At 35.8% G+C, this 18,097-nt stretch overlaps 2 protein-coding genes across 4 annotated transcripts in view; one reads left to right on the top strand and one right to left on the bottom strand.

Annotated features, from left to right (window-relative positions):
* LOC107632843 (protein FAR1-RELATED SEQUENCE 9-like) lies at window positions 1,819–2,814 on the top strand. The gene has a single exon (XM_016336487.1). The coding sequence runs from the start codon at window positions 1,819–1,821 to the stop codon at window positions 2,812–2,814; it is 996 nt and encodes a 331-aa protein (XP_016191973.1).
* The window catches only part of LOC107630136 (kinesin-like protein KIN-14N), an 8,680-nt gene continuing 2,667 nt past the window's right edge, over window positions 12,085–18,097 (bottom strand). For all 3 annotated transcript variants that reach the window (XM_016333190.2, XM_016333191.2, XM_021118531.1), the window contains exons 7-17: window positions 17,331–17,540; window positions 17,157–17,231; window positions 16,611–16,757; window positions 16,398–16,536; window positions 16,191–16,300; window positions 14,983–15,144; window positions 14,681–14,877; window positions 14,124–14,205; window positions 13,894–13,998; window positions 13,444–13,548; window positions 12,085–12,610 (exon numbers count right to left, since the gene is read on the bottom strand). In XM_016333190.2, the coding sequence (XP_016188676.1) occupies window positions 12,431–12,610; window positions 13,444–13,548; window positions 13,894–13,998; window positions 14,124–14,205; window positions 14,681–14,877; window positions 14,983–15,144; window positions 16,191–16,300; window positions 16,398–16,536; window positions 16,611–16,757; window positions 17,157–17,231; window positions 17,331–17,540 (1,512 nt within the window). In that variant the 3' untranslated portion in view covers window positions 12,085–12,430. The remainder of the gene's footprint in view (window positions 12,611–13,443; window positions 13,549–13,893; window positions 13,999–14,123; window positions 14,206–14,680; window positions 14,878–14,982; window positions 15,145–16,190; window positions 16,301–16,397; window positions 16,537–16,610; window positions 16,758–17,156; window positions 17,232–17,330; window positions 17,541–18,097) is intronic.

The following is an 18,097-nucleotide window of genomic DNA, read 5'->3' as shown; positions in this document are numbered from 1 at the left end:
GGATCCCTACTGTTGTTGATGGCAATGCCGAAGATGACAGCGGGGATTATTTAGTATTTTTATAACGTACTCCTTTTTATAATTGTGTCTGGTTGTTATTCTATGCTCCACTTGTTGTGTTGAGCTTTTCCTTTCAAAAAAAAAAACATTATAAATTGGTGAATAATCCATCACCAATTATTCAATCCCACCATTGAAATAGTGTATTATTCTCTTTGATTATAAAAAATTTCATTGTTTTTCTTTTAAACATCCATCTACTCAATATCCATTTTTTTTTCATTTTTTATCCGTCTATTTAATATCCACTATTTGTTCATCGTTAATTGACAATCACCGTTGCAGCAATCAGCAAAGGTCCAATAATTTTTTTTCATTGTAGTGTTCAGAAAACAATCTATCGTTTTGATTACAAAATCGAGGTCAGTGAATAGAATCTCTAATTTTGCAATTATTCGTTTCGATACTTTATTCATAAAATTAATTGTGTAATGAAAAAATATTTTTTTATTTTTTATTAATTCACAGACATTGAGAAATACTAAAAAAATAAATAGATGTTATTATTTTTTATTATTAATTAGCTAGCAATCAGGGACGGACCTAGAGGGGACGAGTATCTATCTATTTTATGTAATGTTATAAGACGGAGTGTACTGATTTTTTTTTAATTGGACATTTTTAAGATGTCAGGTATATTTACGGACACTGAGATGAATGTGCAATACCAGGAGGACGATGACTTTAACCAACAAGAAGAGCTAGTAAGTGACCAAGATATGATGGATGAACAGAATGAATTCGAACAAGATTTCGGAGATGAATTTACTGAGGGAGCGTATTTTTCTGAATCTGATCAGTCAGAAGATATCCTTGAAGCTGCTTATGCGGTTGACTCCGTGCAAGACATTACAACTTTAAAATTTAGTGAAAAAGAACTGGATGTGAAGCTCGAATGGATGTTAAATTTGTACCAGAAACTGGAAGGTGGCATATCTTTTATTTCTCTTACGAACACAACCATGATCTGTTGGATACACAATTCAGTGCTATGTTGCCTACCCACAGAAAAATGTCAGAGGCAGATATTATGCAAATGATGAACATGCTAAAGTCAGGGATTAGCACTTCACAGATATTTGGTCTACTAGCTAGTCAAGCAGGCGGGTATGAATTTGTTGGCTATGGTCCCAGAGATATGTACAATGAGATTGCTCGGCAAAGGCGTCAAATTCCTAGTGATGTAGCACGAGTGTTGAAGAAGTTGGAGGCTATGCGGTTGAAGGATCCACAATTATATTTCAAGGCATGTCATGATTCAAGAGGTTTGTTACGTAACTTGTTCTGGTTTGATGGGATTAGCCAACTAGACTACCGACTCTTCGGGGATGTTATTGCTTTTGATGCTACGTACAAGAAGAACAAGTATAGTTGTCCATTAGTCATATTCAGCGGGGTTAACCACCACAACCAAACAATTGTTTTTGCTGCTGCGTTAATTGTGGACGAAACTACTGATACATATATTTGGCTCCTGCGTCAGCTCATGTTTGCAATGAAGGGCAAGACCCCGACCTCAATAATAACTGATGGGCCATGGCGATTAGGAATGTAGTAAGAGATGTATTTCCCGAAGTCAGACATAGATTATGCGCTTGGCACCTTATTCGAAATGCAACTAGCAATGTTGAAAATCCATCGTTTACATCTAAATTCAGAAAAATCATGTTGGGAGACTACGAGATTCCCGTGTTTAAGCGTAACTGGGTTCAGCTTATTGAATAATTTGGCCTTGAGGATAAGCCGTGGGTGATCAACATGTACGAAGCGAAGCATATGTGGGCTACTGCATATATAAGAGGAAAATTCTTTGCTGGCTTTAGAACTACCTCAAGATGTGAAGGTTTACACTCAGTTGTGGCAAGGTATGTGGGGTCGCGGTATGATTTGAAAAGTTTTGTAGAGCATTTTCAAAGGTGTGTTGCACACTTGCGCTTTAAAGAATTTAATGCTGATTATGAATCTACACGTGGGGTGTCCGTCATGCAGACTTGTATAGAGCTGCTAGAGAGATATGCTGCTGAGTTATACACTCATGAGATATTTCTTTTCTTTCAGCCATTTTTCTCTAGAGCTGGATCAATGCGGGTGCTAAACATAGAGAATAACGATGATTGCATAAAGTACATTATGTGTAAGCATGGGAGGCCCGATTTTATGTGGACCGTTGATTTTTGTCAAGAAAAAATGATCTTCATGTGTACCTGTTTAAGAATGGAGTCATTTGGAATTCCCTGTGAACATATTGTGAAAGTTCTGGTTGACAGAGACATTTGTGAGATTCTCCGGTCATTAGTATTGGATAGATGGACAAAAAAGGTTAAATCAGCACTCAATGATCCAAGTGGGTTCACTAGGGATGCTGTTGTTATTAGTCGTCAAAGTGCCTTGATGAAATTTTCTAAACAATTGGCTGTTGTTACTGCTAAAGTACCAGAGAGATATGAAGAGACACGTGACCTAATTATGGGATTGTACTCATCTTACAAGGCTGCAGACGAAGGCACTAATCAACCTCAGTCAGGTGTAGCTAAAAGTAGCAATCCGTATGTGCATCAAAGCGGTGTAGGCTCAGGACAACCATTTAGGAAAAAGCTGCAACATTGTAGTGTTTGTCAAATGGAAGGACATAAGAAGACAACATGTCCTTGGCAAAAGGACATTGACAACAACGTTATTGAAGATGAAGCTAATGGTTCGGATGATGGCGACATATATCCAGAACCGACGGCTGAGTTAGATAGTGATAGTTAGCCACCTCCATATACTTAATATTTTTGCGGAATGAATCAGTTCCATATTTGTATTTATTTATTTTTTTGCACTATATTAATGAAATTGTATATATTCTTCCAATAGTCGTGCGTATGCTTTTTAGATGAAATAATTGTCAACTAAAGATCGGTTTGCGAAAAGGGTAAAAAAATCGGTCAAATCGGCAATGTAAATGGTCTGGTCCAGTATTTAAAACCGTTGAAAACTGTTAAATCGGCCGGTTTGACCGGACCGTGATATCCGATCGGTTCTTAAAAAGGACGCCGGTTTGATTAAAAACAACACCAAACGCGTAACACGTCAACCCCCCTTCCCCTAACTCCCTCCCCCCTTCGTTCCTCATTCAGAATCAGAATCAGAAAAGCAAATCTTCAAAGTCTGTAAATTAGGGTTCTACCGGCGCCGTCTGTTGTTGTCGGCACCTCCGCGGCCTCTTCCTTCCCTCTGACTAAAAGTAATTTAAATACGAAAAAAAAGTGTTATCACTTAAACTTTTTTTTTTCACCATGTCTCTCATTGACTAGGGGTGTTCAAAACCGATCCAGACCGAACAAAACCGACTAATCGAATAAAAAAAACCGAAAACCGAACAAAACCGAAAAAATTATGTTTTGCTATTTTTTGCGGTTCGGTTCGATTTTCGGTTTTGCCACTAAAAACTTGAACCGAACCGAACCGGTCAAATAGAAAACCCAAAAAAACTATTAGACCATTACCCCACCCCACCCCCATCACTCATCAGATAACCTAATCCCCTAACATTCCTGACTCCTAACCTAGCGCAGCCACACTCTCACATAAGCCCCATTACCACAGCCCCTCCCAACGCCTCGCAGCCCCTCCTAATTCCGCCGAACCAGCGCCTCCTAGCTCCTCCCATCAGCGCCTCCCAGCTCCTCCCATCAGCGCCTCCCAGGAGCGCTGGACCAGCCACCCAGCAACGACATTCAGCCTCTCCTAGCAGCACGAACCAGCAAACCCAACGCCTCCCAGCATCGCCGGACCAGCCACCCAAAAGCGACGTTCAACCCCTCCCATTAGCGCAAACCGGTGAACCCAGCCACTCCCAGCCACCCAGTAGCGACGTTCAGGGATTAATTTGAATGATTTCTGTTCTATAAGCAGTGTATTATTGTTCAAATTTTCGGTAATTGTTAATAATTTTATTTTGTTTGAATTTCTACTTTTGTTTGAATAATTTATGTTCTAACTTCTACGTTTAGTGTATTTTTGTTTGTATTTCTAGTAATGGTTAATAATTTTTAATTTGTTTGAATTTACGCTTTTGTTTGAATAATTTCTGTTCTACCTTCAAAGTATTTGTAATTGGTATTAATTTTGTTTTGTTGTTCAATGTATAATTTCAATGTATATTTGTTGCTGATTGTTCTTCATTGTTTAATTTAATTCTTGTTGATTTACTGAAATTGCTTCTGATTATGGTTCATTTAGTTATTGTTGATTTACTGAACTTGCTCTGATTGTTGTTCTGTTGTTAACTATTCATTATTCAATGTTCAATGTTCAAGCTCAAAGGAAGTCTCTGACATAGAAAGTTCTTCCCTAAGCCTCAGGTTTTGTTTTTTTTTTTTGTTCTGATTCTATTTTATTTAGTTTTGGTTCAGTCTTATTGATTCTAATTTGTAGTAACACTTGGTTTATAATAGTAATAATGATAACATTAGACGAATCACTAATAATTAGATAAAAACACTGCTAAACTGGTTGATAGGCACTATACGTGTTCAAGCAAGGTGAACAATTTTAAAATTTTTTTCTATGTTATCTTATCTTTTGGTTTAAAACCAAATAAGAATAAAATTTTATCTTGATTTTTATTTACAATTTAACAAAGTAAATTTTATTAATTCATATGATTATATCTTATCTATAATTATTTTTAACTAGATAAATACTCAAATAATAATAATAATAAGATTAGATGGATCGTTAATAATCAAATAAAAACAGTTTCAATACTAGTTGATAGGCACTAACAAAACAATCGAATGAAACATTAAGTAAGTGTACTTCAATCGATTGCACTAACAACCCAATCGATTGAAACAGTAATTAAGAGTACTTTAATTGATTACAACAACAGTACAATCGATTGAATTATTAATTGAGGATAATTCAATCGATTGCACTAACAAACCAATCGATTGAAACAGTAATTAAGTGTACTTCAATCGATTACACTAAAAAACAATCGATTGAATTAGCAATTGAGTATACATCAATCGATTGCACAACCAAAACAATCGATTGTATCCTCGTTTACACCTAATTGCAAGCATTTTTCAATCGATTGGTTTTCCAAAGAAATCGATTGAATGTATCTCAATTGATATCAAGAACTGAGACATTTGCAGTAACCACTACACATTAGGAATTGATTCGATTCAATTTCACCATCAAACGAAAAAGAATATCCAGAAGCTCAAAATATAAAAAAATTGGGGCATTAATAAATATAAATAACTAAAAATTCAATCCAGCAAAACCATTAACGAAAAATAGCTGATAAAATCCAAAAGCTTTTTTTTTTAAAGATACTACAAAAGAAAGGCAATAACATGAATCCAACATAAGCAGTAAATTCCTCAAAGAAATCAAATATCAAACCCAATTCAACAAGTTGCAGAACTTAGCATGAATTAACTGATCTATTGCCCAATTTGGAATGTCAACAAAAAAAATACAATAAATTTAGATCCTTCATTCAATGATTTAAATAAGCCAAATTCATCAAATTTCCAAACATAAGTCTCAAACACAAGCAACCCCAATATCATACACACAATGACACATTCATAACTGATAAAAGAATTTATTCATTCTTCGACAAAATTTCTTCATGGTCCAGGCCTTGGGATGATGCCCCTTGGGTTTGTGATGCCTAGATTAGTATATAGAAGATCAATTGCTTCTCCTTGACGATTGATAGCTTTAGTTTGCCTGTCTTGACGCTGCCTCATATCAGCAAATTGCTCCTCCATATATACTCTCATGCTTCGCAATTCATCCATCAAATCTCGCATTGATGGCGAAGGAGGGGGTGGTGATAGGGGTTCCTGTGATTGTGCTTGCACCTCAGGGTCTTGTGGTTGTCCTTGAATATGAGGTTCTTGGGCATCCGGATCTCTTCCCATCTATCTTAGAGTGCTGTCATCAATCTTGGCTACATTACTCAAGGAGACACTTTTCTCTTCACCCACGTCAATTCCAAGCCAGGTGAAAATCTTGGTCCAATGACAAGCATATCCTAAACCAACACTTGATTTTCCTTTCTTCATTTCAAGCATATGATGAACCATAAAATAAGGCCATTTATCTCCTTTCCAATCACCATAGCCCAAAGCACTAGAATATCTTCGTTAAACAAGATTCCATGGTTATGTTTTCTTGGAATCAACATGTATGAAAACAAATACATCAATATACGCTGCTCATTACCCAACCCACTGCAACTTATATTACCTCTAGCATCCATATGTGGATTCTCATACTGTAGACTCTGCAAACCAACCAATCTATTATATTCACCCCATTCCTCATCTACCACAAGACCTCCAGTAAATTTTGCCCCGTGATAACTAAATTCCATTGTCCAGCTAATTGTTCCAAAGTAACTCTATAATGCTGTGACTCTAAATCAAACTCAATCAGCGGCATTACCTCACCCTCTTCATTAGGTTCAGGAACAACATAATTTAAAGTACTATAAATAGCCCTAACCAAGTGCGGGTAATAATCATCCTTAGTTTGTACAAAATCAGTTAAGTGCTGTGTTTGCAAAGCATTCCACACCAAATTATAATGTCTATTATGAATGAACTCGGCTGTTATATACCTGGGAGGAACAATTTACCTTGACTCGAACTTCTCCACATAGTTGTTCAATGCCCTCGGAGACGGCAGCCACCTTGCCATGTAATGGGATGAAGCAATTAGTCTAGAGGAGGCAGAGCTTTCTCCCTCAACCCTAGCTCTTTTGGCGTTCTTAGTTCTGGCCATTATGGGAATATTGGTTTGGTGGGTTTGGTAAGGATTTGGATGAGGGTTTATATTATGTATGTAGTTTGGAGTGGATGTTGGTGAGATTGGAGAAGAAGAAGTGAGAAGCTTTCTGGATTTTAAAGAGAGGACAGAGGAACCAAAATGGTGTTCTTACGTTACAAAACGGGGGAGAGACTGGGTGTGAATACAATATGGTTTTCTGGTTTAATAGATAGCGCATTTCAAATTTCAATCGATTGGATTATATTACCAATCGATTGAATTCAGAAAAAAAATAATTTACATCGCTTTCCAATCGATTGAATTGTGAGACCTCAGGTTGTTTTCAAGCATTCAATCGATTGGAGAGTATAGACAATCGATTGAATTACAAAAATCCACTTTTTATTCATTGTTCAATCGATTGGGTCATATAACCAATCGATTGATTTATGCGAAAACCATGCTGCCTTGCAATTTTCAATCGATTGTTTTGTGATAAACTGTAATCCAATCGATTGGTTTTCAAGGAAACACGATTTTATGGTTCATTACGAACGTCACGGATCAAATATAAACTTTTAATCCATTAGAATGGCCAAAAGCTTTATTACGATCAATGGAAGATCTAATACGTTATTGTTTTTGTTTTTGATTATTAACAAACATAATAGATGATTGATAAAATAATAATTTATAAAATAAAAAACAGTTTTTATAATTAAATAAAATATATGGGGTTAATTTGTAATTAAAATTAGTTAAAAGACTATGTAGCAATTGTTAAAAAAACTTTAAAAACATATTTTGTTATGTGACCATTTAATGGTCCAAACGTTTTAGGACCATCGAATCCGGTGCCCTCTTAGTACGCTCCTGTTAGGGAAAGTATGAGGAGCTAATAAAATATTTGTACAATGTGTACAATGGAGGTTTAGGGAGTATTAGAGATATAACCATTAGGGTGTTACATTTTTCCATCAGCTGAAGCTTTTGGAATGAGTGGTATCATGACATGGTATTAAGGCGCTAGATCCGAAAGGTCAAGAGTTCGATCTTTGGTGAATCCCAAAATTAGTTTAAAAATAGTTATTCTAAATAATATGAAAAATGTTCATTTTGTAACTCAATAACCCATTGTACACATTGTACAAATAATCCATTGTCTCCCTAAGGAGACTCCTCCTGTTATTAGGCGGATACTCCCATCAAGACCTACCAACGTCCTTTTTGTTGATGTGTCATGCGTTAATGAGTGTATTTATAAAATCGGTTAATTCATTCTTGTAGATTTGTTTCGACCCAGCCGATTTACATAATCCGGACCGGGTCATTTTTTTTCTCACTTTGGTAAACGACGTCGTTTAAAACCCTAGCCCTTACCCTCACCGTCTCCTCCCTCAACATCACCTTCTCACTAAAGCTGAGCCCTCTCATCTCTATCACCGTGGCTCAGTGGCTCTCGCATAAGCTCTCTCTCTCTCGACTCCGGTCTCTCTACTGTCTCCGGTGTCGCACTTAAGCTCGTCGTCCCTCTTTGTGTCATCAGTCATTACTGTCTCGCACTCAGTCGCGCTCGCGCGCCTTTCCTGCCCTCCTCGTCGTCGGCGGCAGAAGCAGCAGGTCCCGGGACTGGTCATCGTCGTCGATCCCTGTCTCGTCACCGTCTCACACTAAATCCCGCACCCATTGTCTCCCTAAGGAGACTCCTCCTGTTATTAAGCGGATACTTCCATCAAGACCTACCAACGTCCTTTTTGTTGATGTGTCATGCATTAATGAGTGTATTTATAAAATCGGTTAATTCATTCTTGTAGATTTGTTTCGACCCGGCCGATTTACATAATCCGGACCGGGTCATTTTTTTTCTCACTTTGGTAAACGGCGTCGTTTAAAACCCTAGCCCTCACCCTCACCGTCTCCTCCCTCAACATCACCTTCTCACTAAAGCTGAGCCCTCTCATCTCTATCACCGTGGCTCAGTGGCTCTCGCACAAGCTCTCTCCCTCTCTCGACTCCGGTCTCTCTACTGTCTCCGGTGTCGCACTCAAGCTCGTCGTCCCTCTTTGTGTCATCAGTCATCACTGTCTCGCACTCAGTCGCGCTCGCGCGCCTTTCCTGCCCTCCTCGTCGTCGGCGGCAGAAGCAGCAGGTCCCGGGACTGGTCATCGTCGTCGATCCCTGTCTCGTCACCGTCTCACACTAAATCCCGCGCCTTTGTTGCGCTCGTCGCCGGCGGCGGCAGAAGCAGCAGATTCCGGGGCTGATCGTCGTTGTCTTCTTGCTTCGACTCTCGCCATCAACTTCCTCTTCACTGTCAGCTTCCTCCCCGCTGTCAGCTTCCTTCCCAGAAGCTGGTTCCCGATTTGGTGAGTTCCAACAAATTCTCCTGTTATTTCTTTTTCAATTTTGTTACTGTAATTTATCAATGCACTTTGATTTTGTTGCTGAAATTTGTTGCTGAGAATATCACTGAACTAGATTTTCTGTTGCTGAAAATCATCACTGACATGAATTTGTTATTGATTATCATCACTAAACCTTGAATAATTTGTTATTGAGCTGAAATTTTCTATTTACATTGTGATTGGATTGAACCTAACTAGTTGTGACCATATGTATACTTCAGTCTAGAAGATGGATTAATGGTTTATCTAGATAGATATGTGTTGGGGATGCTGAACAGTGCTTGTAAAAGTTGTTGCTGCAAGCATAAAATTTAATATTAATTTGTTACTCCTTTATATTCTTATATAAAGAATTACAATGGTAGCTTCAGCATTGTGTGAGCATATTATGTATTGTGAGATGTTTTGGTGATTAGCTAACATACTGTTTGGTGTCTATCTAAAGGTAGAGGAGGCAGGATAATTGTTTTTTGGAACTTTATCCAGGCATGTTCTTTGGTTGTTGACATGAAGCTTTGTCCATTAAGCTCTAATGGATTTTTATTTTTAATAGTTTATTATTTTGGTACACAATTAATTTTAACATTATGTCAACATTTTCAAGAAATCAATTGCCTTTATCTTAAATAATGTGTTATGTATCCTGAATACACCAAGGGACAGTACAAAGGCAACAGAGCATAGGAGTGCATTCAACAAATACAATATAAGGGGTCTGTCTCGATGCCTGAATTGGTTGAATTTGTTATTGATTATCGTCACTAAACCTTGAATTTGTTGTTGTTTTACTCAAATAATTACTTAAGTAAATCTTTTTGTTGCTGAAAGTCATCACTGAGTTGAATTTGTTAGTGATTGAACCTTGAATTTGTAGTTGTCTTGCTGAATAATCACTGAGTTAATTTTTTTTGTTGCTAAAAATCATCTGAGTTGAATTTGTTATTGATTATCATGACTGAACCTTGAATTTGTTGCTGTCTTTGCTCAAATAATCACCTAGCTCCTTTAAACTTTTACAGCATGACTTTACAGTTAATGTATTTTGTATTGTGTTCCTTCATCATTATTGCTTGTGCCTTTGAATCAAATGAAAAGATTTGTCAACGAAATCTCCCTGCAAAAATGAAGGTGGCAGCAGCTCCAAAGAGATTGAAGATCCCTCACATCCATTGCTGCAACACAGGCAAGCAGCTTTGAATAGAGTGAAAGGCTCACTTGACTGCTCTCAATTGGAGATTAACTGGCATTTAGATCCGTCGTGATTCCACCGTTCTATGTATTTTAATGAATTAATAACAAAAGATTGAAAAAATTGGCAAAAAATAGGCCAAATATTTAATATCAACTGTACTATAGGCATGATTCATTGTTGTAGTAGAAGTTATCTGTAATGTATTATCTTGAGGAAGCTTATCCTCTTATAGCAAATATTAAATTCATACATGTAATCAAAGTATGATCTTTGTCAAATACATTTGAACTTTTCCCGTCAATTTTCATTAGTTTTAATCAAAACTCTAGTATATATAGATTGATTCATTTGCGAAATATAAAAACAGAATCATAGGAAGCATGTAACACTATTATTCAATTCAAAATGATACATGATTCTCGTTCATGGTGTTAGCTTGTCATTTAGTTGGGGAAGAAGTGAAGAACTATAAAAACTCCTTTTTGTTTTAAGGTTCCAACAATGCTCATCATCAAATAGAAACCCAGAATAAATTGTATTAAGAATCATGATAAATATGTTCTCTTCTCTTTATCAATTATAACAACAACATGAGTACGAGTCTTTTTTAAAAGAACCAACTAAAAAAAGAAGATATAACGTAATCAAAATAAAATGAGTCAAGGCAACACCAAATCATATGAATTGCTGCAAGTTCTTCTTTAATATCTACATTGCATATACGAAACTTCAAGATACAAATATGCATGACAATGATAAATTCAAATTCTAACAATGGTACAAGATTAGTTGTTTACAAAGAAATTCACTAATTTTGTACTTCAAATTCAACAATGGCACACGAGGCACACCCACTGAGCCATTTTGTTTAATCATCCTTAACTGTTTGACAACAACACAAGTAATAGAGCTTCATCAGCAACAGCACCCACAATCATCTCATCATTATCATCATTAATCACCAAAACTAATCAGCATCCTTAATAACATTCTTGCTATAATAATGGTTCCAATCTTCTTCATCAGCATTCCTTTGTCTTCAATTACCAACATTCCATCAAGGTCAGAAGACACACACTAAATAAAATCACAGAAGACTTACGGGAAGGAAGAGCGACGAATGGCCAAGAAGCTGATGGACATGCTGCGACTAAGACCGGCCAAGATCTTGCTGGAAGCGGCAACGAAGCTGACGGATGAGCTGCGACAAAGACCGACAAAAATGCTGCTACAATGGCGATGAAGACGGGGCTGGAGGCGGCGACGTTCAAGATGCGATGAGGGAAGACGACGATTCTGTCTCAGCCCTCAGGCGTAGACGGCGACTTTACAATGAGGCCGTGAGAGTTAGAGACCGTGGCGCTAAGAGGGGAGGACCGGCAAGAAGGAAAAAAAAAACCCAAAATAAACCGTTTATGACCACAAATAAAAAAGAAACAAAACTGTTAAAGATGAACCATGTTTTGGTTTGATTAATGCTACATATCGAGTATTAAATGGTAGAAGTAATGTGTCTTTAAAGAAAGATGTTTCTTGTATCTTTATCTAAGTGGTGTCATATTAAATATTACGTTGGAATTCTAATTCTTGGTACAGATCCATCCGACAAAATCTAACATAAGGCACATGAAAAAACTGCCTCATATATGCAACAAATTCGTGCTCATGCTCTAAGAGGTCATGAACCCGATGACACATTAATTTATTAAAAACAATTTGATAAATGTAATAAATAATAAATAACAAGAAGCAGAAATTACAATTTGAACTATTAAAATTGGTGGTCTTCCAACTAAATGCATTCTCAGCGACTCTCTTCATCACTACTATACAAACTATATATATATATATGCCGATGTTAGAACCAAACCAAACTTTTTCTTCTTCTTTGTCATCTTATTGTCTCATCACACTGGCACTTTGATAGCCACAAATGGTTAATTAGAAATTAATAAAAGAAAATATACATGATTGTGAAGAGATTAATTAGCGTTTAGAAGTAGCTCAATCGAGATTCAGTGGATTTTCCATTGGTTTGGCGGCGAGGAGTTCCAATCTCACATGCATTGACTCTGGAAGCAAACCTGAGCGAGCAAAGTGACTCACCAAGTGAAGATGGGTCTGGTGAGATGTTCACAAACATTAGTGTCTTTGAGTCTCCTCCTAGACATGGCTGTTTAATAAGAAAATGTTAACAAAGGAATCATCATTACCATTTCATTAAGCATTATTTAGAAATAAATTAGAAATAGGATTACAACTTACAAGTAGAAGAACCAAAAACAATAAAAGTTATTAACTTGCAAATACAAAAATATTGCTTCTTATGTAATAAAAATAAACTAATAACAATTAAAAATAATTCAAAATTCATTTCTAAAAGGTATATTTCGACAAAAAGAAACTCTAGAGAGAGGCAAGGGTATAGAGCTTTTAACCCTGAACATGGCAAGTTTTTTAATGGGGATAAGAATATATTGTATCTTGATAGACCTTGCACTAATATATAGTTTAGAGAGAATTAATGATATGTTTTTAAAATTTTTGCCTAATATTATTTTTTGATTAAGGTTATCTTAGCGATTAAGTGATTGATAGTTAACTTTAATTATTTATGGGCGAAACATGTAATTTCCAAAATAATTAATGTTGGTGTCAAATGGTATTATCAGATTTTAAAAACATCATTTTTAGATGGAATATTCTTTTAAGAGGTCCATTGAAGACAAATTCCCTTGAACATTACCAAAAGAATCAGGGGTATACACTGCTATTTTGACAAAATTGTCATGGATACTTTTTAAAAATGAAACTGGCCCAGCATTTAATGCATGTGTTTTTCTGTCTTCTATCATCTCTCAAAAAACGAAACAGATCCTGTTTTAACTTTTTCTCTCAAAGTGCATCTCAAATAACTGAGAAACTTTAAAAATACTTATCAAAACAAGTACATTTCTTTGAACCAGCACAACAAACTTGGAAAATGGTATGTGAAAGAAGAATTACCTGAAGTAGATAAGTAAGCTTTGAGTTCCTGAAAGGCACGTGATCCTCCTTCTTTGCCAAGGCAAATATTACATCACTCAAAGATGACAAACTTTTGTTGATAGCCTATATATATCAAAATAAATGAGAATTTAAATTATTTTAAATGAAATTAAGAGTTCAACCAGAGAACCAATTATTTTTCAGCCGGTATCGATTAACTTTCTTGAAATTACCCTTTTACCCTAAATTTTAAACATTAAATCTTAAACCTTAACCTTAAATCCTAAATTCTAAACAATAAATCCTAACCCTAAACTCTCTAAAAAGTGAGAGTTAAAAAAGTAATTTTACAATAAAGAAAAAAAAAAGTTGGCTAATGTTAGCTCATTTAAAGTTGATTCCCTATACTTATTTACCAAATATACAAGCACAAGAAAAATAAAATAAAAATGCCATGGCTACACATACCTGAGTTTCTTTTAACCTATCCCCGGTTGAGCCACTCTTTGATAGACGCTCACTACCAGCAAGATCAATAAGATTCAGAACACCTTGCACTTGTTGTTCAGTGCTCTAGCAGAAAAACAACGCAGTTTGCATATGATGGAATCAGTGTGTAATGTAAGATGAAGAATAGAATGTAAAACATGATTTTGATTAATTTGTTACAGAGAAACATTTAATGTATATATACATACCTCATTTACACCATATATTCTAAGGGTGAATACAAAATGACTTCTTGATGATTGTTCATTCATCTGGGTCTTTCCCACTGACCTAAAAGGAGAAAACACGAAAATTCAATATAGTTCAAATTGATATCGAAAGGCAAAGTATTTTGACTTCTAAGAGAAAATAATCAATATTTTGTTGCACTAGAATCAAACTAAATTACATTGGCTTTCCTAAGATTAGGCAATATTGCATACAACACCCTCAATTTGTAAAAGTACACACTAGCTATCTCTAAAGTTTAGACGACACTACACTTGATATCGCTGTATATTGTAAAATGTGACACCGACTTCGATATTGTTTTGTGAAATGTGACGCTGACCACCTTGTAATTTTCCATTTCCCTTTATCTCATTCACACAATAAAAGTTGTTGCCTATATTAATCAACTACTATGACATTATAATGTAATCAACTAAAGTGGCAAGCTAATTGACATTTGACAGTTTGTTGATGTAATGATTAATGATAGTTGCAAAACACAGCAGAATAGGACAAAAACTGGAACCTAATTTACCTGCTATTTGCGGCTTGGTTCAATAGAAATGCAACCTCTCTAGCACTCTGAACATCGACTACTGTGAGATCAGAAACATGTGTATTTCCACTTGTATCATGTTTAATTGTATACTGTTTTCCAGGAGTACCATTCTCTTGGCGTGTTGTAGATAGCAGATCACGAATTGTTTCGTTGTATATTTCCAACATCGACACCTGTAAAATATTACAATGAAAGAATACTCAGCATCTAAGTTTAGAAAACAAATGACGGACATTGCAATGATTGGAGAAGTTAAGAAAATACTTGATGTTACCTACCTGCATTTCATATTTCCAGCCTTGAGGCTGCTGAGACTGTTTTGTTTGAAATATTTGTTCTAATGAACGAGGTATCAAGCCCTTTTCCTCAGGATGTCCAGGCCTGCCCATCATTGTATAGGTTTTCCCTGATCCTGTTTGACCATAGGCAAAGATGCAAACCTGAAAAAGAAAACATGATGTAAAACCTGGTACTCAAAATACTGGTTGAAAAATTTAATACCGATCAAGAAGTAGAGTTATGAGGTGAAATCAGTAGAATCTCACCCTCTTAACTGACTTCTTTTGTTGAATTACAGAAAATAGAAACAAAAACAGAATTGGAAATACAAGATAGGAAATTGTAGAACCCGTCGACTCTCCTGGGTTCTCGGCATAAGGAGCTCCTTGGCCTCTGTTTCTATTTTTAGGAAATTCTGGTCTGTCCTCTTCTCCTTTCCCTCTTAGGTTTTGTAATGCTGCCTTCTAGTTAAAGTAATTCACTCACATGCTTTAATTGTTCTTGTCAATGAGCATACCTGTAATGACAGCCTGCTCATTCCCTACCTACAGTTCCTTGTCTCATCTGTTGACTAGAATAATTAAAAAGTAAAGGAGGAATTTTCCCATCCCTAAGGATGGACCCATGCTGTCTCTCTTTTATCTTCTATTTCTTTTAAAGCATTACTTTTCTCAGGGTATGCAACACATTATCGTATTATTTGCTCTAAGGAATTGCTTTCACAGTTAGAGTAGCGGTTAGATTAAGTCCTCCCCTCATCAATTATAAACATTTATGTATACAGGAAGAGGATCAACCAATTGAGAGAGGAGTGACTTCAAGTCTAAAACATTAAGACTGAAGTCATGTGATTTCACGAATGGCTTTTATTTGGCCCAGATTTCTCCTCTCCCCTCATTCTCATATAAAACCACTCAACCCACTAAAACATCTCTATGTGTATGATATACATACCAATTTGTGAACATGCATATTAGAAAAATGCAACTTCCGGCATCAAATCGACTAGGACTGAGGTGTTACACAACAAAGTTAGGTCAGAATCTAAGAATCCAGATAAAGAAGGATAGTCGGAATGCACAATATAGTCTCTAAATTTTTTTTCCCCCTCTCGAAACTGAGAAGCAATTATGTGTCAGTTATTTAAATATAACTTGAGAAGAGATGTAGCATAACGAAGCAGATAACAGAAGAACTTAAAAGTTACCTTATAACCATCAAGAGCACTTTGTACAAGCTGTGAAATTTCTACGAAAACTTCTTCTTGTGATGCCTCTGGTGCAAAAACTTTATCAAAGGTGAAAGAATGTTTTTGGCCTGCAAATAAAAAGAGTAACACGAGGTGACAATGTGTAAAACAAGCTTACAAAAATAAGAAATAATAACTTCAGTGTCATCACTACAAGAGTGTTACCATTTTGAGCTAGGTCAATGCCTCTTCCACAAGCTTCCATTGATGTTGGATAACTGAAGATCTTGCCTTCTGTACTACAACTTTCATCGGGCAACAATGGCCTCACTCGACAGAAAACACGAATGTTCCCTTTTAATTCCTGTTAAAATGGTGATTACTAAGGTATCGATACTTTTACTATCAGAAAACAAATCTTTTGGCTCAGTGAATTACCAAAATGGTATTGTGTAATTTTTTCCGCAGCATCTCCCCTTCTATAAGTTTATATTCTGCATCCACTAAGCGTTGTTGTAACTCATTTACGAATTTCTGTTGCCCTTCATATTCAGTCCTTGTCTCAATTACTGATATATCAGACACCTGATTATTAAAACAAGCAATAAATAAGATACATAAAGATTATCACTAAAATGTAACATAAAGATTAGAGTGAAATACTAAAATTATCCAACAAAATTCATGTTGCTACCAACATTACTCAGGTAGAACAAAATTCACCTGGTATACCCGAAAGGCTTGATTCATTTGACAAATCTAGCCAAGAAGTGGGTAATTTTGGTACCTAAAGAATATCATCTAATGTGTATGTCAAGGAATAATTCTCTCAAAAACTTTTCAGCTGTTAGGTGAAGGTTCATGAATACATCCACACACTCCTCACCCAAGAGCACTTTGGGCTTTGATATTTAGACAGTGCATTGACCGAGTCAGCAATTGATAAAGCATGGAATTTGTTTCGAAAACCTCGTGTCTTCTTACCTGCAGTTTCTTCTCTGCAGTTGCTAGCTGCTCATGCAATTCCTTTATTTGCATATCTTTCAAAGAACATTTTGCCTGTGCAGGAAATTTGCCATCTCATGACTCCAAAAAACCAAAAAACAAAAAAAAATGATGAATTTTGAAACAAAAGGAAACGTATGTCTTTAAACCAACCTCTAGTTCATTCGCTTTTAAAGTCAACTTGTCCAGTTCAGAAGATGAGTTTTCAGTAGATTCTTTAACTTTCTCTAATTCAGAACTCAGCATTTGCACTTGAGACAGTTGTCGGTCTCGTTCTTCTCTTACTTGTTGCAACTCTCCTCTAAGAGAAGCAACTTCACTAGCTAGAACATCCTTCTGTTTTACAGCCTCTTCTTGAGAAGCCTATAAAATGAATGCAGGAAATTGAATAGTATTTTAGTTGCAAGTTAACAATTAAGGGACAAAGGTACAAACACAAGAAAGAAAACAAAATCAAGTTCAATAAAATTACTTAGAATTTTCATGAAGGATGGTAATAAGAAATGCAAAACCCACAAATGTTTATGCTTAAAGTTTGTATAAATAATAGAAAACAATAATATAAGTAAATAAACTTCTGCAACTCTAAAATCTTTTGCAGATAAGCACTTTCAGTCTCTCCACTGGTTCTATCTACTATATAGAACATCTTTGCCAATATGAGTATATGACTCAAGATCAAATGGTTTCCACCAACATAGAGTGTCATAAATCACCCCAGATTAACAAAATGTTACTCATGTTAGCATCATTAAAATTTCTTGAATGTCTTAAGATTATATAGAAATCAGTCTACAACCTTTAGAACAAAGATTCTAAAATTTCCTTTCTCGAGTGTTGTTTTTCTAAAAACTAAGGAAAGAAAATCCTAATTTCTAAATAAGTAAATTATAGCAATTTGCTCATGTTTCTTTTTTTTG

Source organism: Arachis ipaensis, chromosome B03, assembly GCF_000816755.2.
Source record: "Arachis ipaensis cultivar K30076 chromosome B03, Araip1.1, whole genome shotgun sequence".
NCBI lineage: Eukaryota > Viridiplantae > Streptophyta > Magnoliopsida > Fabales > Fabaceae > Arachis > Arachis ipaensis.
Note: the sequence above shows the minus strand (reverse complement) of the source record. Positions and strands in the feature narration are given on the sequence as shown.